The sequence below is a fragment of the Callorhinchus milii genome, unplaced genomic scaffold (assembly GCF_018977255.1).
Source record: "Callorhinchus milii isolate IMCB2004 unplaced genomic scaffold, IMCB_Cmil_1.0 Scaffold3, whole genome shotgun sequence".
Lineage (NCBI taxonomy): Eukaryota > Metazoa > Chordata > Chondrichthyes > Chimaeriformes > Callorhinchidae > Callorhinchus > Callorhinchus milii.
In genome coordinates, this window is record NW_024704744.1 from 58,366,461 (window position 1) to 58,392,538 (window position 26,078).

The 26,078-nt window shown below is 43.1% G+C and overlaps 1 protein-coding gene across 2 annotated transcripts; it reads right to left on the minus strand.

Annotated features, from left to right (window-relative positions):
* Window positions 1-119: 119 nt before the first annotated feature.
* Window positions 120-25,849, minus strand: tbce (tubulin folding cofactor E). 2 transcript variants are annotated; one of them, XM_042333281.1, is made up of 17 exons: window positions 25,716-25,849; window positions 23,639-23,780; window positions 22,448-22,532; window positions 20,148-20,336; window positions 17,302-17,390; window positions 15,999-16,098; window positions 13,744-13,846; window positions 13,152-13,228; window positions 12,702-12,797; window positions 10,863-10,927; window positions 10,255-10,319; window positions 8,680-8,832; window positions 7,834-7,987; window positions 7,006-7,074; window positions 5,033-5,092; window positions 4,451-4,542; window positions 120-1,968 (listed from the first exon to the last, which is right to left on the minus strand). In XM_042333281.1, exons 2-17 carry the CDS (start codon window positions 23,772-23,774, stop codon window positions 1,879-1,881), a joined length of 1,623 nt encoding a protein of 540 aa, XP_042189215.1. In that variant the 5' UTR covers window positions 23,775-23,780; window positions 25,716-25,849; the 3' UTR covers window positions 120-1,878. The 2 variants fall into 2 exon arrangements, with proteins under 2 accessions (XP_042189215.1, XP_042189216.1); XM_042333282.1 differs by lacking the exon at window positions 25,716-25,849 and adding an exon at window positions 23,814-23,894 and having other exon boundaries at window positions 23,639-23,707.
* Between the last annotated feature and the right edge of the window lie 229 nt (window positions 25,850-26,078).

Consider the following 26,078-nt stretch of genomic DNA (forward strand, 5'->3'; position numbering starts at 1 on the left):
GCAAAATTAGTGCAATGATCAGATCAGTTTACTAGCAACAGAAAGGACTGCGTGAAAATATAGAGAGCAATGTTATAAAAGATGGTTTTTATTCAACTCAGGAAAGACAGAAACCTGAATTTGCAGCATTTTTTTTATTATGTAATGAAAGGACTGGGATTTGCATTCATTTCCCATAAAGATATTTATCAAATGCAATTATAACTTAACCAAACCACATAAAGTCTACTTACAAGTGTGAGATTCATGTGACACAACATGGATATTTTGCTCAGATAATTTGGTAGTGGTGGTGGGGGGTAACTGAAACTATGAAAGAATGTCATGTTGGTCACAATCACACACTATTTTGTTTCAAATCTTAAGCAATTGCTCACTGAGTAACTCAGTTATCAGAGTTGTCCTCACCAGTGAAATAAAATTCCAGATTTCATGTTTTCAAACTATCTGTTATTTTGAAATGTAAATCTGGATATTAAAGTTATTGGTGTCAATCAGTGTCATTGTTTTAAGGCGAAAACAACTAAGTTTGATGTGATTTAATTGTTGAAACCCTTTAAATATGGTCACTGTTAATATTAGACCAGGTTGTCAAGCGTCTATTTTGAGTGCCAGTTGCAGCAGTGCAGCCTTCCCTCTCTGTTAGAGGAAGAGTCTCTGCTACATTCTGCATAGTTGCTTTAGTGATGAAATATAAGAGCAGTGATGGTTTGTAAATTAATAAAAAATGAAATACATCTGCTCCACAGAGCCTCCTAAAACCCTATTATCCTTTCAGCATTTCCTTGTCCTGCACTGGTGTGAAACATAACCCAACCTCAACAGCTTCTGCAGTGACAAGTATCAGCACACATTCTCATCTCCCTCTCTCTTTCATTCACACCTACATTCTAGGTCAGTTTATTTGTAGCAGTGTTTAATTTTTGCATTCTCTAACATACTGCATGAACAGATTTTCATAACTAGACCAGAAAAGTTACTTTTGAATGAATTTCTCTTTCAAATAGATTAGCCTTCCATATTGTGAATTTCTGAAGTTATATCTCCAAACATAAAATAATGCAAAAACCTTTGATAAAGTGTTTCCACTTTATGCAACAATCCATTCTGGAGAAGCGAGGGCCGGTTTGTGAGTAGCCACTGGCAATGGTGTTTCACACCTTACAACAATGGGAAGGGTTGGGTGGCTGATTCCTCCAATAAAACCAAGCATTCCATTGAAAGGCTCAGCTAGAAATCTTCCAAACTCTCAGAGCAAACTGAATACCAGTAAAGACTTTGATTCAAGCCCAGGCTCTCTGAAGTAGAGTCCAACATATTAAAGTTACAAACCAAAAGGCTGCAGCCACCAAGAGACATTTGAAAATTGAACCTTTTAGCTTACTGTAAATTAGAAATGGTCAGAACATTTACATCAATCACAGTTTGAGAATAAACTTAGGAATCTCAACTTTCCTAGTAAGTTCCATAAAAATGCACTTGGATTTTGTTTGTATGGGCTGGAGAAAAAATAATTTAGATGTGGCAAAATATCCTGTGTAGAAATTGGTGAATATTCAAACATTCAATAATGTTTCCTTTTACCAGAAGAGCAATTTAGAGATGACTGCAATTTATAATTTGCATTCTACCGTAACAGGGACCACAATCTGTATCTTCACAGTTGGGGGAAGGTGAAAGGAGGAAAAAACCCTCAGCGGGTTATTTAGAATTGTTGAGGTCTGAGTAAGACAGTACTTTCACCAAAACCACTGTTAGAGCATGCTTCCTTCAGGATGATGTGCATCTGCACCACAGTGATGGGACCAAGCTTCTGAGCTGGGAAGAACTCTGCACACAGGGTTGTATCCACAAAACCATCAACTCGGTTTCTCTTGGCTACCATCGTACCAACACACAATCTCCACTTTCTATTGAATAGTATGAAAGAGGCTTCAAGTCATTATCCATCTCAATTTCTTTTATCATCTAAGGAATAGAAAACAAAATGTTTTAAATAACCAGTTCTGCTGCAACCTTTCATATTACATCGCTACATTCAAATTGCTTTTTAACACAAAAATAATTTTTCCAACTTTTTATAATCTCCCACACAAACTGATTTTGCAATTTGTCCTGGCGTGTTCCTTTCCAGGGAATTTGTACAATACATTCAAAAACAATGCATTCACAGCTGATAATTTAATTTCAAAACAATCTCTCTCACAATAACCTAGATCAGCGAGGGCAGTCAGTGTGAGTTGTCAGTCCCCACAGCTACTGTGAATAGTACATATAGAAAACAGAATAAAACATGCAGCTGTTTCCTTTGTGAAAAATGAGTGCTTAGCCCAGCCAGGAATCACTGCTCTAATCAACAGCAGCCAAAATACAGCACTCTGACCAGCAATTTATTCAAACTCTCCTAACAGATATTTTTACATACAGAATTCTTTTTAACCATAATTGATCCCTAATCCCACCTTAAGTCTAAAGTGAAACATACAGATTTGATACTAATTAAAATTGATGCTGTAAAACAGGCTTCTGCTTTATGCTCATCTTGTAAGGATATCATTAACTTGGTCCATTACCTCACAATTGTAGAAGTGAAGCATTAGAATGTAGTTTAGTGTAAAAGGAGAAAGTCAGATCACTGGAGTGGATTATACCTTGATACTCACTAGTACTGTTCTCCAAAATGTGAAAATTCTGGTCAGTATCACAACAGATATATATGTTGTCCTCCCCCCAACTCACTCATTCCTGCAATGAAATACTTCAGTGCTACTTGAGTTTCCTGCAGGGCAAAGAGGAAATGGGATCTCAAAACCTGGGGACCTACAGGAGCCGACACTCATCACCGCATGGCCAATGCTTTAGAACAAGGCTTCACCAATAGTGAGGAACTACACTACGCATTGCTCCCAAATCCTCACTGGAAGCTGTGAGCACCGCATAGTAACATGAAAACTGCATAGTAATATTGAGAGAGGTCTTATTTTTTTCACATCTTTTACCCACAGCTACGGGAGAAGGTCAAATGAATCAATATAAATTTACAACCCACTTGTAGTTTCCTAAATGCACATCTATCCTTCCAAAAAACTGTCAAGTCTGTTTGGCATTGGGACAACACTAATTACTAGTGCATCTTATAGTTCCATTCTCTTCTAAATAAAACTAAAAAAAGAAACAATTCTTAAATAGATAAAAACGCTCCCTGATGGTAGAGAGGATCTGAAGCTAGGCAAAAGAGGTTGGCTGCAAATACAATTCTGCCAATGAATGCAGCAACCCAATGTCTAAACATTAGCACTTGTGTGCCCTGACAAAGCAGTGACTCTCTGCTTCTATAATGTATGCAGGTTTTTTTGAAAAAAAGCACCAGCATAGCCACTGGTGCACAGAGAGAGCTCTAATGAAAAGTAGCAGCCGTGCGGTGAGGGAAATTCTGAAAGCGAGGTAGATTGCAAAAGCAGACAGGGAATTTGTTTATTATTCATAGTAGCTGTTTTGAACAACTCAAATTTGTAAAAACATCTCCTCCTTCAAGTGAGAGTAAATATGAAGTGTATTTTCATTCAAATAAATTTAAAATGAATGTACATATGCCAGATGCTATAAAATCAGAAATTGCCAGGTTAGGCATAAGATATAATTAACCAAACATCAGACGGGCTATTGTGTTTGCTTCTACAAACACATTGTATACAAATACAAGCTGATTATTTAGTTTTTTGGGGTTATCTCTTTGACTGCACCCATGGTCAACTCCCCCTTGCTCCTCCCCCCGCTTAGGTTCAGTCCCCGCCACTATGAAGCACTCCGAGACATTAAAGATATTACGTGAAGGGTGCTATACAAATGCAAGTTGTTGTTTACATTATGTTCTCATCAAAATTCATTTCAGATTGCATATTATTGGGAACTTTCCTGCCCTCAACCTACCACTCTTTGCCTTTGCCACGTAATTTTTAATGCACTTTCACCTATTCTCTGCCATTCCAGCTTGGCAGTCCTGACTGCAAGAGTCATTTCTGTCCATTTCTAAAAATGATTGCTATGATGAGGTATCAGAGAAATGAGAACTAAAGCAATTCTCGGATTAAAGCACCAAAGAACCAAGTAATAAACTAGTTACATTTAGAATATCAGTATTAATAATACTGACATTGATACAGTATGACTGAATAAAACTAGTGAATCTAGAATTATTTCATTAGAACCTAAGTGAATATACAGAGAACCATTTCTTCAACTGTGCTGCTGCTTCTCCCCCCATCACAACCTCAGGCTACCAGTCGGCTCTGTGAAGCACTTTGAGGCATCCTCTTGACATGAAAGATGTATATAAATATAAATTGTTGTTCATCAATTGATAGCAAACTTACAGGAACTCTCTCTGTAAAATTACTTGAGTAGATATAAAAGAGTTAAGCAAATATGACACCAACATAAAATGCCTCACCTTGGAGCTGACATAAGATAATTTTAGTTCAGTGCCAGGAACTTTGAAGAGCCGATGCAGCAATCCTCTCACTTTCTGAATGATCATGGAGTCTGTATCAGGCAGTGAAACACAAAGTTTAGTACATTAGCAGCAAACATACAGAATGGAGTCCTTGGATCTTTAAAACACATTTGGGAATACATTAGATGACAGCACCGTAGCCCAGGGATAAATTGTATAGAGGGAAAGTGGGAGAAGTACACAAGGAACATTTCTTGACTTTAGCTCTACCTGAAACACTGCCATTGAGTTGTTTCAAAGCAAAAGAAAACGTAATAGATCATTAACAGGAAGTGTAATTATGGTTCAATGTTCAATAACATACACCGCTGAGAGGGTACTGCACCCTGTCATCAATTGAATATATCGTCAACAAAGCCAGGGATTATCAACAACACTTCAATCTTTGAAAAATCCTGGCATAAAAGTACACCAATTCCTACCAAACCACAGTGTGCAAAAGGTCAATTCCTGTATTTCTGTAACCAGCAGCCCATGCTCTGTTCAGTCAAAACTCCTCAATTATGACCAGTTCCTTACCTGGCAGCTTCTTTTCAAATGTCTTCAGGACTGGGTTGTCTGGACATTTGATGGTCAGAGCTACAATGGTAAATGAAAAGAGAATGATCTTACAGTCAATCATTTTAGCATCTAATGTCCCAGAGCTGCATTGGACAATTCAAACCCCTCCAGTCCCAGACCAAACAAACCAATCATTCCAAAGGCCCCAGTCTCTGTTGACTATTTACATTCGTACCAAAACACTCTGCTGATCTGCCTTCATTCAAATAATAGCTGGCAGAGAGCGGTTTCACTCAAGTGTACTTTTTTTGTATTTTGCCAGACGCTGGAATTCGGGATTAGGCGTTGTGCAAATCAAACACCATCCGACGTCCGTAAACTGGACATTACAATTAACATAATGAATCTGGTTTAGGAATATTGCAAGTTAGACCCTACTGTTGCATAATGATATTTTCATTCTTGTGAGGAAGAAAGCTGGCAATAGACAGGCATCATTTAGTTCTTAGCAATTGCTAAAGGCATGGAAAAATAGCTGTAGCCAAATATCCTTATCTGAGCCACTTCCTTTTCTAATAAAGCACTTTGCTTTACAACACCAGATTTCACGTGAAGACAGAATAAAATGGAGTGAAGTCATCAGGGGTTCAGCTAACATTACAGGGCAGAAGAGTAATGCTTGAGTAGATCATGGATATCACAGGAAGCCTGAATTTAAATTGTAGCTTTGCACTAACCCTCTGTTGTTTTATATTTTTAGTCTACAAACGTCTCAATAAAATGCTAACTCCCCACTGGTGATGGCAGCCCCAATCCATTTAATATGGACCTCAAGTAATTTCCGCTTCTCTTTCAGATATTGTTATGGACTCAGCTTCAATAGCAATTTGTGTTATAACACACATTTGAAAAATCCCCCATGTGAAACAATTCTTCTAATATCAAAGTTTTTCTTCTGTTGATAATAATCCTTACATTTGATGTAGTACCCTTCACATCAGGAGGGTGTCTCAAAGTGCTTCACATTATGTACTGTAGAGTGTAGTGACGGTGCTTTTGGGACCAAACCTCAATTAATCTTCCGTTAATGGCTGTTTGTTGCTGACTTGTTACTTTTCCAGATCTAAGGCTCAAAAATTTTATTGTTTTAGCTTTACAACCAGGGTCTTAAAATTCAAACAGAATTTTGAAAGATTTTTCTGCAATCTTTAAAAAGACCCAAGGAAAACCAGCTTCCAAATAATTTGGAATTTTTCAAAAAAAACAACAATATTAAATTGTAAGATAATTTTCAGAAGCTAAGACCAAGTGAAATTTCAAGCCTCTGGAGTTAGAGCACACCTGTACCTGATATTTTTATGTCATGTCTATTATATAGTATAAAGTTCTAGATGCACACATGAGGGAAAATAGGATAGAGGAGGATAGAACTGGGGAGGGTATGGATGGAGGCTAGGGAGGGGAGATCAGAAGGAGTGGAGGCTGATGCGGGTTCAAGCCCCACGTCAGGACTTTGAACACACAATCCAGGGTGACTCTCCAGTGCAGTGTTAGGAGAGTACTAATATTTTGGTGGTGCTGTCCTTTGGATGAGACGTTAAACTGAGATCCTGACTGTCCATTCAGGTGGACATTAAAGATCCCATGGCATTATTCAAAAAGAGAAAGTAATTTCTCCAGTGCCTAGCCACAATTTGTCTAGATAAAGTTGATTATTTACTTCATGTCTCTTTGTGGGACACTGCTGTGAACAAATTTCCTGTCGAATTTACAAACAAAATACAGTCACTACATGTCACAGTAAAATGTTGTGAAGAGCTTTGAGATGTCTTATTACATGATTATTACGTGGCGAATAAACATTGACATGGACTAGTTGGGCTGTATGGTCTGTTTCGGTACTCTAGATTGTATGTAATTCTACAGAAAGTGATATACTATTGTAGTTGATCAAAACAGTTCAAATCTCAATTCAGGGACTATTATCTCACCTAATAGCTGGTCTTTCAATGCAAAAAACTTTTTCTGCTTCAACTCAGCATCTTCAGGAGCTCCATACTCTGCACAGGAAAGAAAAAAACATAGTGTTGGCTATACCAAACAGATAAATCAAATTCTTATTACAAACTAAAACTACAAACAGAGGTGGATTAGGATCAGCTGGCTTCTCCTTTGATCCCGGTTAGACATTAACAGGAGGAAGATAATGAATGAGAAAAAAATGTTTTCAGGATTTTTGGCACACAATAAAGCGTACTTTCAAAAGCTGCAAAGGACATTCAGGGTTCAGAAAAGCTAACACCATAGCTATGTACTGACCAAATGGTCCCAAAACATGGCCAAAAATTACACTTGTGTGATATTTGACAGCTTGCAATGCCCGAACTCCTTTGTTACCTCCCCAATGAAGTTATGTCAGATTGAATTAGCCCTGTCATGCAGAAAAAAATACATCTCATAAACGGTTATAAAAACTGCAATATTAGTACATCAAATGCAGTACATGTCTGCAATAACAGTAAATGGTATTCCTAACAGCTTGGGGGGTGGGGGGTGGTAAATTAACACATAATCATACTTCACTTCTAAATACCCTCAATTCTTTTTGTGTGTTATGAAGCAACATATCCGAATAAGCACTGCCACTATGTGAAATAGATAAACTGTTTAGGGAGACAAGGAATGTCATGTTCACAAATTGTTGTGAACTGAATGAATATTGCAGGGCAAGTTTAATGAACCAGTTCTCTACTCACCGTCCTACCCGGAAAGGACAGGAAAAACCCAAAGAAATATCCATCATCCAATAATGTACTCACTCTGAATAAGTATGTGATATCTAGGATGCTCAGCAAGGAATTCCTGATTAGGCTTGTTTTTCTCAGGATCTTGATGTCCTCCAGCTTTCAACCAGTCCGTCCCGTATCGCTTGCGGTAGTCTAGTTCTGCTCCCTTTCTCTCGTCAGATGAAATCTACACCGACATTCTACCATTAGCAGACTGACTGGATATTGTTTAACAACCTGCCCTTCTAATGTACAAATGTTTAATACCATGTTCCTCTCCAAAAACAAAACAGAAAATGGAAAAGGTTTGAAATATTGGTTTATTTTAAGTACATTCAGGTTAGGGTTTTTTTTTAATGATAGTACAAGTAGAGTTGCAGTGAATGTGAGATCAAGATCACTGGAGGTTCCATATCTAACTGATGAATATACCATTAACTAGATGTAGAAAAACAATTGATACTCCACAGTGGATAAGCAAGTAACTGATTTCAAGAGAAGCACCCACACAAACCTCTTCCATTTACAATGCGATTGCCCTAATGTCCTCTGCAGCTTTCAAAGTCGGTATATTTTCTGCCAAACATCATAGCTCATTGTAAATGTGCAGCTGTTGAATATTTTAAAATGGAATTTCAGCACAAGACGTACAGAAAACCACCACCTAAAAATTATCTGTAACCTTAGAATAAAACAAAAAATTTAAACCTGGTTTGTTTTTCTTTTAAAATTTCTCTATATAAATGTGCCTGTGATACTCAAAGGGTTGAAATCCACTATGAAATGCAAATTCCATCCGCATGTGAATAGAGGAAGAATTTTAGGCACTATAATGTAAAGTTAATTGATCCAATAAATCTCACAGAAATGGAAACATACCTCGGATCTGTTTAACATTTTCAGCTGGCCCACTTTTGCAATGATGAATTGTCTCACGGTCTGTGGGCTCTCCTCAGACTCCACCATTTCATAGTCACCAAACTTCAGCTGATCCAAGGTTTGTAACTTGTCTAATTCATTGATGGATGAAAACTTGAGTTAAACAGAAAAAAAAAGGATAATTCACCGGCTACAGTTTCAAATTATTAAATCACCCTTCAATGATGGGCAGTGTGTACCATTTCAGCTGCACAGCTAATTGACAATAAATAGCGAGACTTCTCTTTGATCAGGAATGCGCACCAAACTCCGTGATCCCATCTCCCACATTCTTGCCTGACTCCATTGGCTTCCTATCCTTCAGAGGATCCAGTTCAAGATCCTGGTCCTCACCTACAAAGCCCTCCATGGCCTCGCCCCACCCTACCTCTGCGATCACCTAAGCCCCTACCAACCCGCCTGCTCCCTCCGCTCAGCCGGCTACGGCCTGCTCCAAGTCCAGCGACCCACCTGCCTCACCATTGGCGGGATAACCTTCAGCCACTCTGCCCCCAACCTCTGGAAGTCCATCCCCCAATCACTCCACCTCACCCCCTCCTTAGTCTCCTTCAAGTCCCGCCTCAAGACCCTCCTCTTTGGCCATGCCATCGGTCACCCCCCTTCCCCTCCCTTCTCCCCCCTGATCCCAGCTCGGGTCTGAAATGCTGTACACTGTCCGGCGTCTTGGGACGTTCTCCCGACGTGAAAGGCGCTATACAAATGCAATCCTGTTGTTGTTGTTGCTAGCTTTGAGCTCAGTGCAACATTTTACATGGGTGTTTTTCAAAATAATAATGTCAGCTTGAGTATATACTGAAAATCATGCGTTTATACCTATTGGGATACAGTCATAGTGAATATCAAAAATATAAAAAAAAACTTCCATTTATGTAGAGTCCTTCATGTAGAATGACAACTCGGCTACTGAGTTAGGAGGAAGGGGAGTCAGGAGGAAGGTTGTGTCAAAAAGGTGGGTTTTAAGGTTGAATCTGAAGATAGAGGGGGTGAAGCAGAGGAATAGGGGCAGGGAGCTCCAGAGGCTGGAAGCATAATGACTGAAGGCTTGGCCATTGATGGTGGCATGGACAGAGTGGGGTCACATAGCAGGCCTGTGTTAGTTGAGCATAAGGGATGGGCACAGGTGTAAGGTATAAGAACATAAGAGAGACAGGGGGGTGCTAGATTGTGATAACAAATTATATCATAGATTATATTCGATGGAACAGCAGAAGTTATAATTAGCACTTCCCAACTATTACAAATATCGTAAATTAGACCCCACTGTCCACCTCCACCACATATTGGCCATCCTCTGCATAAAGTTATATTTAATGGTTACATTATTGCCTATCTGATTGTGTCTACGACCTTTTCTGTGAACATTTTGTCTATAATCAAACATATTTTTGGAGTTCAGTTTATCTATACCCTTTTAGATCCAGAAAACTTTCATAGAATCTCACTCAATCTTCTGTTCTCTTGCGTAAATTAACTAAAATGTTAGAAGTAGAACAATTTTCAAAGTGCCCTACTCACCTTAGAGATTCTGTTCTGATCAATCGCTAGGAAGGTCAGTTTGGGAAACATTGATGTTTTATCACCTAATACAGAACATTAAACTAGCAGTGAATACATTAAAAACAAGCACAACACGGTTAAGGTGTAATGAACGACAAAATATTACGTTTATATCGTAAATGCAAGGTGCCTGGTATACAGATAAGCAGCACCACAAGTTGATAGGACAAGGGGGCTCCAATCACCGTCTCAGCCAGTCCTAACAAACACAAATTCCCAATCTCAGCCAATGCTTACAAGGCGAATTCCCAATCTCTGACACAAGTTCTCATTCCAAATTGTCCGTCTAGCGGCCTCTACTACAAAGCCCACAAATAGACATTTGATGATGGCACAACTGGAACGAACTGTGATACATACCTCACCCACCAAGCAATGGAATACCTCCCCCAATTGCTATGTGTCTAGGTTAACAGGTGAAGAATGGAGTGTTGGAGTAGCTATTGGATAGTTACCAACATCTGTGGAACTCTTTTCATGTAACTCTTTAGTCACTACCTATACGAGAGCAGCTGGCGAGAATCTTATATTACATGTACACAACAAAATGTAAATTTTATATTCACCTGGTCCAACATCATCAAAATGTATTGAGGTTAATCCAGTGTTTGATAACAGAAGATGCTGTAACCTGAAACAGCAGAAAATTCAAAATGTATAGATTAATCTCATTTTACGGACTCTTAAAAAGTCCGTAAAACCCTATTCGCAAGGAATATCATCAATGAAGGGTGTTTTTATATTCCAAATATTAAAGAAAATGTTAATATTAATTATCTACCATAGTTATAATCTTCCTTAGTCTTTGAAAGATCAACCAGGAATATGTGTGCCTACAGGATTCAGGAAGAGATATCAGGCTACTGAGGGTACAAGTGCTTTATGAAAAACATTGAACACATTGATTTATGGCTACTTCTCTGGAGAAAGAAACACTGTGTAGAAATAATAATCCTTGCATTTGATATAGTACCTTATCACGTCGTCGTGACGTCTCAAAGTGCTTCATAGAAGATACTGTAAAGTGAATTGACTGTATATTTTGTGGGTGACACACAGCAGGCAATTGCGCACAGCAGTGTCCCACAAACAGTCGTGGATTGAGCGACTAAGTTATTATTTTTTTAAAAAAAGGGATTATTTACCCCTGGAAAAGTGATCTGTGAATTGTCTAACAACCGGGTTCCTACTTACTGCTAAATAAACAGAGGCGCGTTGAGTAAGGAAATATGCCTAACATTTCGCCATGCCTGGGAATTGAACTTGTGAGGCGAGTGCTCTAACTACTAAGCTACAGTATTCCAGGCTGCTGGAGAAAGGTTCAAAAGCAATCTCTGACTGAAAAGGCATACCCATGGCTCTATGAAGATAACCAATATTATCAGACTTAGGAGGATGGATGATACTGCACCAAATCCTGGAACCCCAATAAAACATCAGTGATAAACTGGAATTGAAACATTTTCAGGAATAGGAGGCAACAGGAGTACAACGACAATAGAAAAAAATCCTTTTAAAAAAAGGAGTGGCTCATGCTCAAGGGATGATGCCAATTTTCTACATGCAGAGAAGGTGAAGGTTAACAAGATTTTGAGAAATAAAATATCACTGCACTAAAATAATATTTAAATCGATTTAGCCTTTTGTTTCAGATAGCATCATAGAAAGTAATTTAAAAGGGGGAATGCTATAGCGTGGGTGTGTGGTGGTGGAGAGATGAGCTCCAAACTCACTTCTGTTATATGCCCCACAGGGTATAAAACAGAACATTAAAAATGACTAGTTGCTGAAGGGCTCCTTCGAAGACTCCAGCCTGCAGATCATGTGGGTGAATTAGATAGGGATGCACTAACCTCATGCAGAGGGAATCCTTATAGATTACACCCTAAACCCAGCACAAAGTCCCATTCTGCACCCATAATGAGCAAAAAATTCAGAAGGACAGCTTTCAATACAAGAGAAATGACTTCAAAACCACCTGTAAACAACACAAGAGCTCCTCAGTGCTCAATGCCAGTTAGCAGACTTGTACAGTAAAATGTTCCTCTACCTGATACAAGCAGTGATTATTTGAGATCTTTAAAAATGCAGGTGAAGAATAAATCGAAAAGACCAAACATAATAGAACAATTCATCTCTAAATATCGATGGCCCATTGATCACTGAGATCAGTGAAGTTCATTTTTGATTTATATGAAAAAAACTTTAGCTACCATGAAATAGCATGTCAAAGAAGCCCTGCATTATATTATAACATTATATTATTGTTACTCGTCTTTTCCTAATTATTTGAGTAATATCCGTGCAGTGATCGCAATTTCTATATACTGTATATATGTAGCATATCAAATGGGGAAGAAGGCTTCATAAAGGGTCTGTCATTCCCTTAATAAATAACTTCTCACCTTGGCAAGTAAGCAATATGTACCAGTTGATTTTCATCAGTCAATGGATTTGAGCTGAGATCCAATAATTCCAAGGACTGTAAAACACCCACAGGTCTGCAAACAAGTACAAACGACACTTATACAACTTAAACAAGGTTTGCAAGATTATTTTGCAATATTTTTAATGTCAAAAACTCAAATAATTTAATATTTTTTTAAGAAGTAGATACTTTCCGAACGCCATTTAATTCTATAATAAATATGGCTTTTGAAGCTTGTGTTTTATTATTAAATTTATGGTGCTGTGTTACAAAAATTATTGTGTTCTTTCAATTTAACAAGGAAAAAAACAGCACAAATTGTTTTACGATGGCCCATGTCAAAATGCTTGTACAGTGTTATATTTAGGGTGTGAATCTCAGTCACTATAAATGATGTAGTTTTGGATTGAGACTGAACAGGGTTTACCTTTCTAACACAGAGATTTCATTGGATGACAGATATGCTCTTTCAAGGACTGGCCACATTGAAGCGCATTGCAGAACCTGTGGAGAGATCCACATTAATTGCCTGCAGCAAAAGGGCAGATCAGTACATTACACTTGAGCAAACAACAAAATTATATTTGTAAAGTGCCTTTCACGTCGGGAGGATGTCCCAAGGTGCTGGACAGTCAGTGTTTCGGCCCTGAGCTGGGGTTCAGGATTGGGAGGGTGGAGGGCAAGGTGGGAAGGGGGTGATCGAAAGCACGGTTGAAGAGGAGGGTCTTGAGATGAGTCTTGAAGGAAGCGAGGGAGTGAGGCGGAGGGACTGCGGGATAGAGTTTCAGAGGGTGGGGGTAGAGTGGCTGAAGGCCCACCCACCAATGGTGGGGCAAGCGAGACGGAGGACATGAAGCAGGCCAGAGCCCGCTGAGCGAAGGGAGCGGGCAGGTTGGTAGGGGGTTAGGAGGTCGCAGAGGTGGGTGGGAGCAAGGCCATGGAGGGCTTTGAAGCTGAGGGCCAGGATCTTGAACTGTATCCTCTGCATGAAGGGAAAGACAATACTTGTATAACAGTACCTGGGTCCACGTCAATCCATTATGTTGAATGGCTAATGTCTGTAGGTTGGCAAATGCTTGTGAAAGAGATACCGGATTGGCAGAAATAGATAGCATGTTTTCACTGGTGAAAAAAGAAAACTACGTATAAATATACATTTAAAGAACCATGCATGAACTACCATGATCACTATCTTGACCAATAGAAAAGTGCCGCCAAAAATTTTCCGCGGAATCCACTACAAGTGCCCTCCGCTAAAGGCCTGTAAAAAAAAGTTTCCTCGGTCCCGGATGCAGCCGGCTGTTTACCCAACGCTACTGTGGGCGGGGCTGTGCTGCTACTGTGGACGGGGCACACCCCCTCAAAGCTTCTTCATGTTTAATTTTTATGAATAAAGTGAAAAAATGTAGGTTGGCAATAAAATGTACCTCTCAATGGCACCAATCAACCCCTGGAATAGTTGGCAAATTTCCCCACAATTTTTGGCAAATATTTCCGCAATTTTCTATTGCCACTGGTCATTGCTCAGGAATTCTGATAAGAATCCCGTGTATCTCTGGCATAAGATAAACAAATATTCAGCAGCAACTCCTACCAAAATCCTAGTAATGTAGACTAGTGATAGTGAAGACGCAACATTAAAGTCACATTATTCTCACCACATTCACAGTCATTTGCCTCTTAACCAAAAACAAAGGATGCATTTCTTGCAATTGTACATATATTATTTCAGATTTAATACAAGACAGGGAAAGTTCAATGTGAACAAACAAACCTTTCTTTGGTACCATTATAACTACCCGGAACAAACCTCTCCAGATTTCCTATGGGGAGGTGGAAAAACAAATAAAGGTCGACAGAATCTACCAGGTCTTGGTGATGATTTTGGTCGTCGTGAGAACATGCTGCTGCTGCAGTCTTCTCTCTGGGGTAACCAAGAATTATCCCTCTCAACTGAGTTATGCAAAGGAGCATTGTGTTTTCCCGGCTGCCTGCTAAGGCTCGAGAAGTTTCCTTCCTGCAATGCGACTGCAAACCAGTCTTCTGCTCGTTCTCCATTTCGTCCTTCCTCTTTTCCATGGAAAAAGATTTAGGTAAGGAGAGGAGATCCACTGTATCATAGCAAAACAGCTGCCTCGACGGCTTGCCAGAAACCCAGGGGATTCGTGATCATGAGCAAGGCAACTGCAAGGCTTCTGTATGAGAAAAATCTTCTGCAGAGCAAAGAGACTGGTCGGTGTGTCATGCCACAAGATTCAGAACATCTTTATACCACAATGATGGTACAAGTACAGTTAGCATTATTAGTACAAGCTAGCTGTGGATCAGTACTAATAATAATCAAAATAGAAGGAAAACTTGCAACTTTGTCGTCTGCATGACTTAGTGTGGTGGTGTTTTTACTCATGGGGAGCAAGAAGCTACAAGGACCGTACTTGAAAGACACAACTAATCTGATGATTTGCAATCCAACAATTAATCCCAATACTGTTCAAGGTTCTGAGATTCTTTGTTAAGCACTCTTGAGATGTTACTCTATGTGAAGTGCGCTAAATGCATGCAAGGTGTTGTTCTGCTGTGCACTACATACTCAGTTTGCGCTTAACCATTACAACATCTAGTGGCAATAAATGACATTGCACAGAGGGAGTAGTTATTTGATAAATATTCACAAACCATCCTATTCTTATTTAAATTATCACTCTTTAATATTCTGTTACAATTTTTATTCAAATTTAAAAGGGAGTATTCCTTTTCTGTTTGTAAACTAAAACAGATGAGTCTTTCTTTAAACAAATTTTATTAATAAATAAATACCTTGTTTTATCTAGTAAAAATCAATCAGTTAAAGAAATCATCCAATTTTAATTTTTAAAAAAACAAATTTGCTGATATTTTCCGGTGTCCGTGATTGTTCCTATACTGGCTGCTTCAGCAATTCTCATGAATTCTGTTTCTGGCAATACATATATTCTGAAACTGGCTTGGCGTCAATGCACTTTGCAAAAATGTTGTGAAAAGACAGTTCTAGCAACATAAATGCAAGCATTACCTGAACCGGCATTGCAAGCAAGCCAGTTATGGGTTATACGCTTTTTTCTGTTAAATTAATCTCCCTCTGTAATTTTCTCCCATATTTTGATAGTAAAAATGACCTACCCCGTCCTGAAAAATACCCAGCGTTTCATTATGTGAATAAAAAAAACTTTACTGTTTTTTTAAACACTATTCATTCTGGCAACATTAGAATTGCAGTGATAAACAAAGTCCCCACCTGAGATCAAGGTCTTCAAGTCTTTCTAGGTGACGACTAATTTGTGCTACTTTATCCCAGGAAACAAACAGATTCTTGGACAAATCTAGTTGTGTGATATCTGAGAGCTGTAGTAAAGGTACGTGGTTGAAAAGGCCACCATTTATATGACCCAAGGAAGAAAATTAACATTGCATCTTTCCCATTGTAGCATCACACTCCTTTCATACAAATGGATACATTAGCATTGTACTTTTGCTAAGTGATAACGAGACTACTATGTTTTTGCCTTCCCCAATGAATAGAATAAGGGTCATAACAAGCTCATGATAATGAATCATTTAAAAACATGTGTAACTAACAAAATGTAGTTGTAATATGGACCCACAATATACAGGAAGTACAGTAAACTTCCAGGCTGACCAATTGGTTTTCTACATGCATAGAAATTACAGCATGAAACAGGCAATTTGTCCCAACCAGTCAATGTCAGCATTTATACTCCGTATGAGTCTCCACACACTCCATACTCCTTCCCCTACCCTTCTCTCTCTCTCTCTCTCTCTCATGTGTAGCTAGCTTCCTCTTAAAACATAGGAACAGAAACATAGGAACAGCTTGTTCCGCCATTTAATTCGATCATGGCTGATCTGTACCTCAACTAATCCTTTCAATTCCAATTTCCCGCTTTCTCTCCATATCCCTTGATACCCTGACCTACCAAAAATCTATCAACCTCACTCTGGAAGGTGTGGATGAATCCAGCATCCATGGCCTTTTGAGGGTGAAAATTACAGATTTCTACCACCCTTTTGAGTGAAAAAATACTTCCTGATTTCACTCTTAAATGGCCTGGTTATAATTTTAAAACTATGCCCATTATTTTAAAAGCTTCTATAGTATCTGTTTCAACCACTGCTTGCTTCAAACAGCAATTTCAACAATCTCAATTCCCTTTGCATGATGTAGTTCCTCCTAAATTCCATTTTAGCTTCCCTAGTCACTATCTAATAATCATGCTGTCCACATATAGCTCTGAAATCACTTCCTTCACAGGGATTGCTGCTTACATCACTTTGTGCAGTAACATCAGCTGCTCTTCTTGTGTACAGTGCCCAGCAAGTAAGGTCAGTGGCAGCTGATGGTTGTGTGGTACTGACTAGTGACCATTTTTTAGCATTCCTGTTATAATGTGTTTATAGACCTAAACCCCTGTGCAATAACGGGGTCAGCCCATACAAACATTAAGTGAAAAATATTGCTATTTTCAATGTGTACATTAGACCCGAAAATAATGGCAAATAAATTAAGATTGCAAGGATACTGGGGCAGATATTGCATATTTCTTCCTCTTCACCAGCATGGAACACTTGGCACGCTCGCAATGAAATGTTTCTCAATGTGTCAAACCGCCTGTAGACAAAAAGAAATGGGGAAAGGCTTAGGCTTAGGCTGACATGACAAGTGCACAATCAAATCAATTTGTATTCATTGTTGGAATATTTATCTGCTCAAAAGCAGTACTGAAAAAATTGTTCTTATTCAAGGACTGTCGCTAGACGGTGTATAACTTAGACCAACCCCATTATAATTTTCTTTGTGTAGCGTAGGTCCACTTATAGTGTGGGTGTACTGTGGACCAACAGTATATACTGTCCAGCTTCTATAAATGACTGATTGCCTTCCTGTGCAAAGCATACATGCACAAAAGGTCTCTTGGCATCTAACGGTGTACTAGTAAGCGCTGGAAAACGCACAAGAGTGGTTGCTTGCTTCCTGCACTCAGTGCACACAAGTGATGTCAGTTGGCAACTTGACGGCCCAACAAGTTGACTGAGCGGCCATTTTAATAACACGTCCCATTATAAGACGGGGTCTAACTACCAGTTTATGACAGGTCGGCCTGTAATCTACATTTTCTATAGTGGATCTTTTATCAATTTTTTCAAAAAATCACAAAATCATTATTCAAATACTAGAACAGCAAGGTTATTCAAGGAAGAAGTTGGAATTCCAGGAGTCACAAAGGGAGTAGAAATGAGGATAAACAGGAGATTTATTAAATGCCTGCTCTCGGGAGTTTTTTCCCCAGGGAGGGACTAACAATATGGTATCCAAAATTCCAACACACATTATATGAGCTCTGAAACTTTGACATTTAAATAGCTTTAAATTTTATTGTTTTAAATAGGCTAAATGAGCTGAAAACCATGAATCCCTTGGGATAGATGAAGTAAGGTACTTCAAAGGCAAAGGAAAGATATTTGTGAATCAATAATGGTTTGAGGAAGTCAATGAACTTTGGGAAGGTTGTAATAGCCTGGAAAAGGGCAAATTTGTGGAGTTCTGTAGCTCAGTGGTTAGAGCACTCGCTTTGCAAGCGAGAGACCCGAGTTCAATTCCAGGCAGAGGGCGAAACCTTGGGCAAGTTTCCTTACTCCACACAGAGCCTAATAATAATCCCTCCAAAAAACCAAAACAATAATAAATTGGTCATTTTCAATCCATGACTGTTTGTAGGACATTGCTGTGCGCAATTGGCTGCCGCGTTCATCCACAAATATACAGTCAATTCACTTTACAGTATATTCTGTGAAGCGCTTTGGGACGTCCTCCCTATGTGAAAAGCGCTATATCAAATGCAAGGATTATTATTATTATTATAATATGGTTTCAACAGTAAATCTACATTTTCCAGCGTCTTTCACATTGGGAGGTCGCCCCAAGACACTGGAATTCTGCATTCAAGAAAGGGGATAAAGCCCATAACAGGCAATAGACCCATAGCCTTATCTCAATAGATGGAGAATGAATGAAACCATAAATCAGACTCCATTACAAATGTATGTCACTGGGTATCAAGGATTAACCATGGACATGGATTAGTGACTGGTTAGAGGTATAGAAATAGAGGAGTTGCTCAGGAAATTAGGGCAAAATTGGGAAAGGCATTTAGTGAGCTGCCTCAGAAGCCATGCTGGAAGGCCTCCTGTTTATAGAATACATAAATGACTTGAACTGCAAAGAACACCCTTTGTAATAGTCTCCCTTTGTAAAATATTGTTTTGGTGAAGGAAGGCTGGGGACTCAATAGGACGCAGACAATATTTACCAAAGGGAAACTGACAGGGCATGCACCTAGGCTGATCACTCACAAGTGAAGTTCAATACAGATAATTTCAAGGTCCTATAATGTAGATATATTTTTATGTGAAGTAAAACTAAAAGGCACACTATCCATGGGTGGGATGGAATTTCCCACGGGGAAAACTGAAAAAGACTAAAGTTATAAGCTGGCTCATTGCTCACCATATCAAAACATTGAGAATGCAGTAAACAGGTTGCTGGGCTACATTGCAAAATCAGTTGAGTTTAAATTCTCAGAAGTTATTGGTCACATTTTATAGCACTGTGGTCAGATTCCACCTACGGTAATAGTCACAGCTACTACAAGGGTAATGCAGAGAGAACAACACTTATACTACGACAACAACTTATATAGTGCCCTTCAGGCGGGGTAGCGTCCCAGAGCGCTTGACGCTTATACCAGTGCTAGAAAAATGAGCAATGGAGAATGATGAGATAAGACCAAGCTCTTCAGCTTCAAAATTAGACATCTTTGTGGGGACATTATAAAGGGTCAGTATATAAAATATGTAATGAAATAGAGAAAATAAACTTAGAACAATACTTTCAGATGTACCAAGGTCACAGGATTAGAGGCCACAGGGTCAAGATAAATGTAGTAAAGACACCAGGAAGTAGTTCTTTACACATATGGTAATCAACGGCTGCCATTACCTGTAAGTCGTGGAAATGTGAACAGTGGCATATAACTTTCAGAATTTGTTTGATCTGATTGGCAGATATAAATGTATCATGAATGTGGAACCAAAGAGACACAAATAGATGTTTACATTAATAGGAAATGATAAAATACCACCCAGCCTCAATGTAGCGTCCTAAGACATAGTGCTCTCTCTGCTTTTGGAACTTGGCTTCAATATTTTCCTGCTCACACTTTATGTTGTGGAACATTAATATAAGAGCTTACTATAATGTAAGGGCAGGAGAGAAAGTTGGAGGAAAGAATTGGCAGGAAAACATAAAGGGTACCATGCAGTCATTTTACGCAATAGAGAAACTAAGGCGACCGTGAATGGCCATTACCTTTGTTTGACTGTTAAACTTTTAGGTCCCAAAAATTCAACAGGCTTTTTCCCCCAGTGAAGTGGATTTCCCCGCATGTCCTTTATTCCCTCATTCCCTTCCAGTCCGTAGCGATCTCTCAGTGCAAAAAGGAAATCAACTCCAAAACTAGCCTTCTGAGGGCGAATAAACGACCCACCTGTGGGATGGCTGACAGAGTAAGGTACTGATTAGACTTTATTCAGCAATGCCTCCAATGATGATATTATAACAATAATTTGCATTTATATAGCGCCCTTGACACCAAACAGTGTCTCGGAGCTCTTATATATTATTATGTATTATTATATAATGATGATACAGTATTGTAAGACAGCTCCTGAGGGAAGCAGACTACACCAAAAAATACAGAGTATGAGAACTCCCACACTTCCTTTAAACTAAAAGAACACACGACCAGTGAGGGATGGATGAATGGCTCATCAATGTTGCAGCGAATCAGATTTGTGAAAAAGCTGTGAACTGGACAGAACAACAACAACAACAAAATTACATCTGTACAGCACCTTTCACGTCAGGACGTCCCAAGGCGCTGGACAATCAGTGTTTCAAGCCCAAGCTGGTGGTCAGGATTGGGGAGGGTGGAGGACGATCGAAGGCATGGTTGAAGAGGAGGGTCTTGAGATGGGTCTTGAAGGGAGGGGTCGAGGCGGAGGGACTGCGGAATGGAGTTCCAGAGGGTGGGGACAGAATGGCTGAAGGAGCGGGCAAGGCGGGGGATGTGGAGCAAGCCGGAGCCCCCAGGGCGGGCAGATTCTTAGGGGGTGAGGAGAAGTAGGGGGGGACCAAGGCCGTGGAGTGCTTTGAAGGTGAGGACCAAGATCTTGAATTGTATCTCTGTGTGAGAACCCACCGAAGAACATTGGTTTCCTCCTTCTCCATGTTACTTTTTTTTCCTTTTTAGGGCTGTAACTAACACAAACCATTCTGTAGGTGAGAGAGTAGCTGGTGACCTGCCCCCAGTTCTAGGGAGCAGTATGGTACAGCTCATAAGACTCTCAGCTCTGTGTCAGAAGGCAAAGTTGTGGGTTCAACCCTCATGTCGAGACTTCAGCTCCCAGTCTAAGCCTGCACCGAGAAGACAATTTCATCAGGAAATCGATATAAAGTATAAATGTAGGTAATGTGAATCAAATAGGTATCCACATGTACCATATGTAGCCCCCAGGATTGAGATTTCAGAACTGCAAATATAAATGCACTTTCCCCACTTCAAATCATTTTACTACTAGAAGCAATTTTGCAGGATAAATAATAATCCTTGCATTTGATATAGCGTTTTTCATGTCTTCTAGACGTCTCAAAGCGCTTCACAGAATATACTGTAAAATGAATTGACCGTATATTTGTTGGTGAAATGCGGCAACCAATTGCACACAGCAGCATTCCACAAACAGTGTGGATTGAGTGATAATAATAATAATAATCCTTGCATTTGATATAGCGCTTTTCACGTCGGGAGGACGTCCCAAAGCGCTTCACAGAACACACTGTAAAGTGAATTGACTGTATATTTGTGGGCGAATGCGGCAGCCAATTGCGCACAGCAATTATTATTATTTATTTTTTTTGAAGGATTATTATCCTTGGAAAAGCGATCCGCCAATTGACTAACAACTGGGTTCCTACTTACTGCTAGGTAAACAGATGCGTGTGGAGTAAGGAAACTTGCCCAACATTTCGCCCTAACGGGAATAGAACCCAGGCCTCTTGCTTGCGAGGTGAGTGCTCTAACCACTGAGCTGTAGGACTCCACGACTGAGCTACAAGACTCCAAATGTGGCAGAAATGCATTGTGCCGTGCAATCATTGGATGTAGGTTTTCCCTGCAATCTCCCACCTGGATAGTTTTCAAGTTGGGCTATTTCAAAAATGAAGTGGACACGTTTTCGTCACCTAAAAAGATTTGGATTATTAGATTTAGAAATTATGTCTTTGAAGGAATCTTTGAGAAATTAGATGGACCAACGGCCAATTTGAACTGAAACTTTTACTACGTAAAGTGTATGTGTGGGAGGGGGGAGTATATTCTGAGCAATGACCAAGCCTTTTTCCTGAAGGAAAGAACAACAGGCAGCATTTCCAAATGTCTGGTTACAAAGCAGCATTGACTGAGGTCTGAGAGCAAGTCACTCCTACACCCTCATGTCAGGAGACAGCATTTGAGAAAACAAAAAAAAAGCAATACATATTTCAAACAATTCTTGTGAACAAAAGTGAAAGGAAGTCCCAAGGAAGAGGCAGAGAGTAAAGGTAATTACCTGCACTTGAAGTAGTGATTGCCTTCGTGAGTTCCATCATGCTTTCCTCTTTCAGGATTGTCCCATTCCACTCCAAGCCAGATTCCTTGAATAGAAGCAGTAAATTTTAATCAACTGTTATTGGAGGTTGCCAGTTTTAAATTTTTTTAAAAGAGAACATCCTTGCTTAATTTTACCTTGACTTACTCCCTGCCCTCTTTCAAGGCAGGTCTCAAGGGTTACCTCTGACTTTTGGGCATCTCTCGCTCTTTTTTGTTATCTTTCCCGTCCCCACCAACCCCTCCTGACTCCAACCACCAACTCTGCTACCCCTCCAGCACTGTAGGACCTCCTCCCGACATGAAAGGCACTACATAAATGTAAATTTGTATGTTTTTTTCAAATTTTTAATGATCTTTTCAACAATAAAATTGATTTTTCTGGGTTGTTAAAGTCACCACAGGCATCACGTCCTGAGCACTGTGCCTGCACACCATGCACAGTCAGTGGCTCTTACGTTCATCTCTTGCCCGACAAGCTGGGAAAGCTCTGCCTGCGCATAACTAACTCCATAACCAACTAACGGCATCCAACCGTTTGGCGCAGATACAGCTTTCCCTTCAGAGTGCCTTCCGTCACTCCATCAAACTGCACTAATTCTCCATGGGCCTCTTTTAAGCAACCAATACTGAAATAACCAATGCTGCTAAACAGAAGCCAATAAAACATCCTCTCCTCAACATCATCAATAGTCTGATGTTGAATGACCATAAATGTCTTCGCCAACTCATTGCAAGAATACTAGCATTAAAACGATTCAACTTATAAACTGTTGTGGAGTCCTGTAGCTCAGTGGTTAGAGCACTCGCTTACAAGTGAGAGACCAGAGTTCAATTCCAGAAAGAGGGCGAAACCTTGGGCAAGTTTCCTTACTCCACACAGAGCCTAATAATAATCCCTCCAAAACAAAACAAAAATAAATTGGTCATTTTCAATCTACGACTGTTTGTGGGACATTGCTGTGCGCAATTGGCTGCCGCGTTCGCCCACAAATATACAGTCAATTCACTTTACAATGTGTTCTGTGAAGCGCTTTGGGAGGTCCTCCCGACGTGAAAAGCGCTATATCAAATGCAAGGATTATTATTATTATTATAAATATCAGACTTTAAAGTTGTTGGAAAGGACTTTAAAGTTGTTGCTGAACTGTACCTTCCGTTGGCGGTACTTTTCCAACAAATCGCACAGTCCCGTATTCTTCCCTGCAGACGATCCTTCTCCCTATGGCATCAGAAGGAACACAGTCACTCTGCGTCATGCTCGATAGACTGGAATCTGTGACAGTCATCGAAATCTAAATAAGAGAATCATAAAAAAATTCACTCACAATCCTCTTTTGGAACTAACAGATTGATTCTCAGGTTCATCCGAGTTCAGTCCAGAATGCACCTCACTCTGCTGTAGAGAGGCCTGGGGGGGGGGGGGGGGGGGGGGGGGGAAGGCCTGGGGGGGGGAGAGGCCTGGGGGGGGGGAGAGGAGAGGCCTGGGGGGGGGGGGGAGAGGCCTGGGGGGGGGGGGGAGAGGCCTGTGGGGGGGGGGGGGGGGGGAGAGGCCTGGGGGGGGGGGTGGGGGAGAGGCCTGGGGGGGGGGGGGGAGTGGCCTGGGGGGGGGGGGAGAGGCCTGGGGGGGGGGGGAGAGGGCCTGGGGGGGGGGGGGGAGAGGCCTGGGGGGGGGGGGAGAGGCCTGGGGGGGGGGAGGGCCTGGGGGGGGGGGGGAGGCCTGGGGGGGGGGGGAGAGGCCTGGGGGGGGGGGGAGAGGCCTGGGGGGGGGGGGGAGCGGCCTGGGGGGGGGGGGGGGAGGGGAGGCCTGGGGGGGGGGGGGGAGAGGCCTGGGGGAGGGGGGGGGAGAGGCCTGGGGGGGGGGGGGGAGAGGCCTGGGGGGGGGGGGAGAGGAGAGGCCTGGGGGGGGGGAGGCCTGGGGGGGGGGGGGGGAGAGGCCTGGGGGGGGGGGGGGGGGAGCGGCCTGGGGGGGGGGGGGGAGAGGCCTGGGGGGGGGGGGGGGGGAGAGGCCTGGGGGGGGGGGGGGGGAGGCCTGGGGGGGGGGGGAGGGCCTGGGGGGGGGGGGGGGAGAGGCCTGGGGGGGGGGGGAGAGGCCTGGGGGGGGGGGGAGAGGCCTGGGGGGGGGGGGAGAGGCCTGGGGGGGGGGGGGAGAGGCCTGGGGGGGGGGGGGGGAGGCCTGGGGGGGGGGGGGGGGAGGCCTGGGGGGGGGGGGAGAGCGGCCTGGGGGGGGGGGGAGGGGCCTGGGGGGGGGGGGGGGAGAGGCTGGGGGGGGGGGGGGGAGAGGCTGGGGGGGGGGGGAGGCCTGGGGGGGGGGGGGGGGAGAGGCTGGGGGGGGGGGGGGGAGAGGCCTGGGGGGGGGGGGGGCCGGGGGGGGGGAGAGGGAGTGGGCCTGGGGGGGGGGGGGGAGAGGCCTGGGGGGGGGGGGGGAGAGGCCTGGGGAGGGGGGGGGGGGAGAGGCCTGGGGGGGGGGGGAGAGGCCTGGGGGGGGGGGGGGGAGGCCTGGGGGGGGGTGGGGGGGGAGAGGTCTGGGGGGGGGGGGGGGGAGAGGCCTGGGGGGGGGGGGGGGAGGGCCTGGGGGGGGGGGGGGGGAGGCCTGGGGGGGGGGGGGAGAGGCCTGGGGGGGGGGGGGCGGGGGGGGGGGAGAGGCCTGGGGGGGGGGGGGAGAGGCCTGGGGGGGGGGGGGGGGGGGGGGGGGAGGGCCTGGGGGGGGGGGGGGGCGGGGGGTGGGGGGTGGGGGGGGGGGAGAGGTCTGGGGGGGGGGGGGGGAGAGGCCTGGGGGGGGGGGGGGGGGAGGGGCCTGGGGGGGGGGGGGGGGGGAGAGGTCTGGGGGGGGGGGGAGAGGCCTGGGGGGGGGGGGAGGCCTGGGGGGGGGGGGGAGGCCTGGGGGGGGGGGGTGGGGGGGGAGAGGTCTGGGGGGGAGGTGTCGGGGTGGAGGAGGTGTCGGGGTGGAGGAGGTGTCGGGGTGGGGGTGGTGTCGGGGGTGGTGTCGGGGGGGGTGGTGGTGTGGGTGGGGTGTCGGGGGTGGGTGGGGGGGGGGCTGTCGGGGTGGGGGGTGGTGTCGGGGGGTGGGTGTCGGGTGGGGGGTGGTGTCGGGGGGGGGGGTGTCGGGGTGGGGGGGGGGTGTCGGGGTGGGGGGGGTTGGGGGGGTGGTGTCGGGGTGGGTGGGGGTTGGGGGGAGGAGGTGTCGGGGGGGGGTGGGGGGGGGTTGTTGGCCGCTCTCTGTGGCTCACCTCCCGGACTGGGCCTCTGGACGGGCGCCGCCGCCTCTCCGCCTCTCCCTGGGACTGACTCAGGTCCACACTGCGCCTGCGCCACACTCCCGGCCCCACAGCGCACACACACACACACAGAGAGAGAGAGAGAGAGAGACACAGCTCCACAGCCCCGTCCCTCTGTGTCTGTCTGTCACTCACAGCCGATCAACACCAACACTAATCTCATATCTGCACAGCGCCTTTGAAGTCAGGAGCCCCCCCTCCCCCCTCCCCTCCCCCTGCACTGCTGGCAACAGATGACTGGGCACGGCCCCCCCTCCCCCCCACCATCACACAGCACATGATTTTGCCTAAAAAACACATTTATTTTCAAATCTT

What these genes read in the sequence shown, in the direction of transcription:
- tbce (XM_042333281.1), bottom strand. Translation starts at nt 23,774, where the DNA reads ATGACTGTCACAGATTCCAGTCTATCGAGCATGACGCAGAGTGACTGT. An exon ending in TTTTGATGATGTTGGACCAG is followed by an intron (nt 10,320 to 10,862) that starts GTGAATATAAAA and finishes GTTCTGTATTAG; the next exon opens with GTGATAAAACATCAATGTTT. An exon ending in TATCTTATGTCAGCTCCAAG is followed by an intron (nt 1,969 to 4,450) that starts GTGAGGCATTTT and finishes TCTATTCCTTAG; the next exon opens with ATGATAAAAGAAATTGAGAT.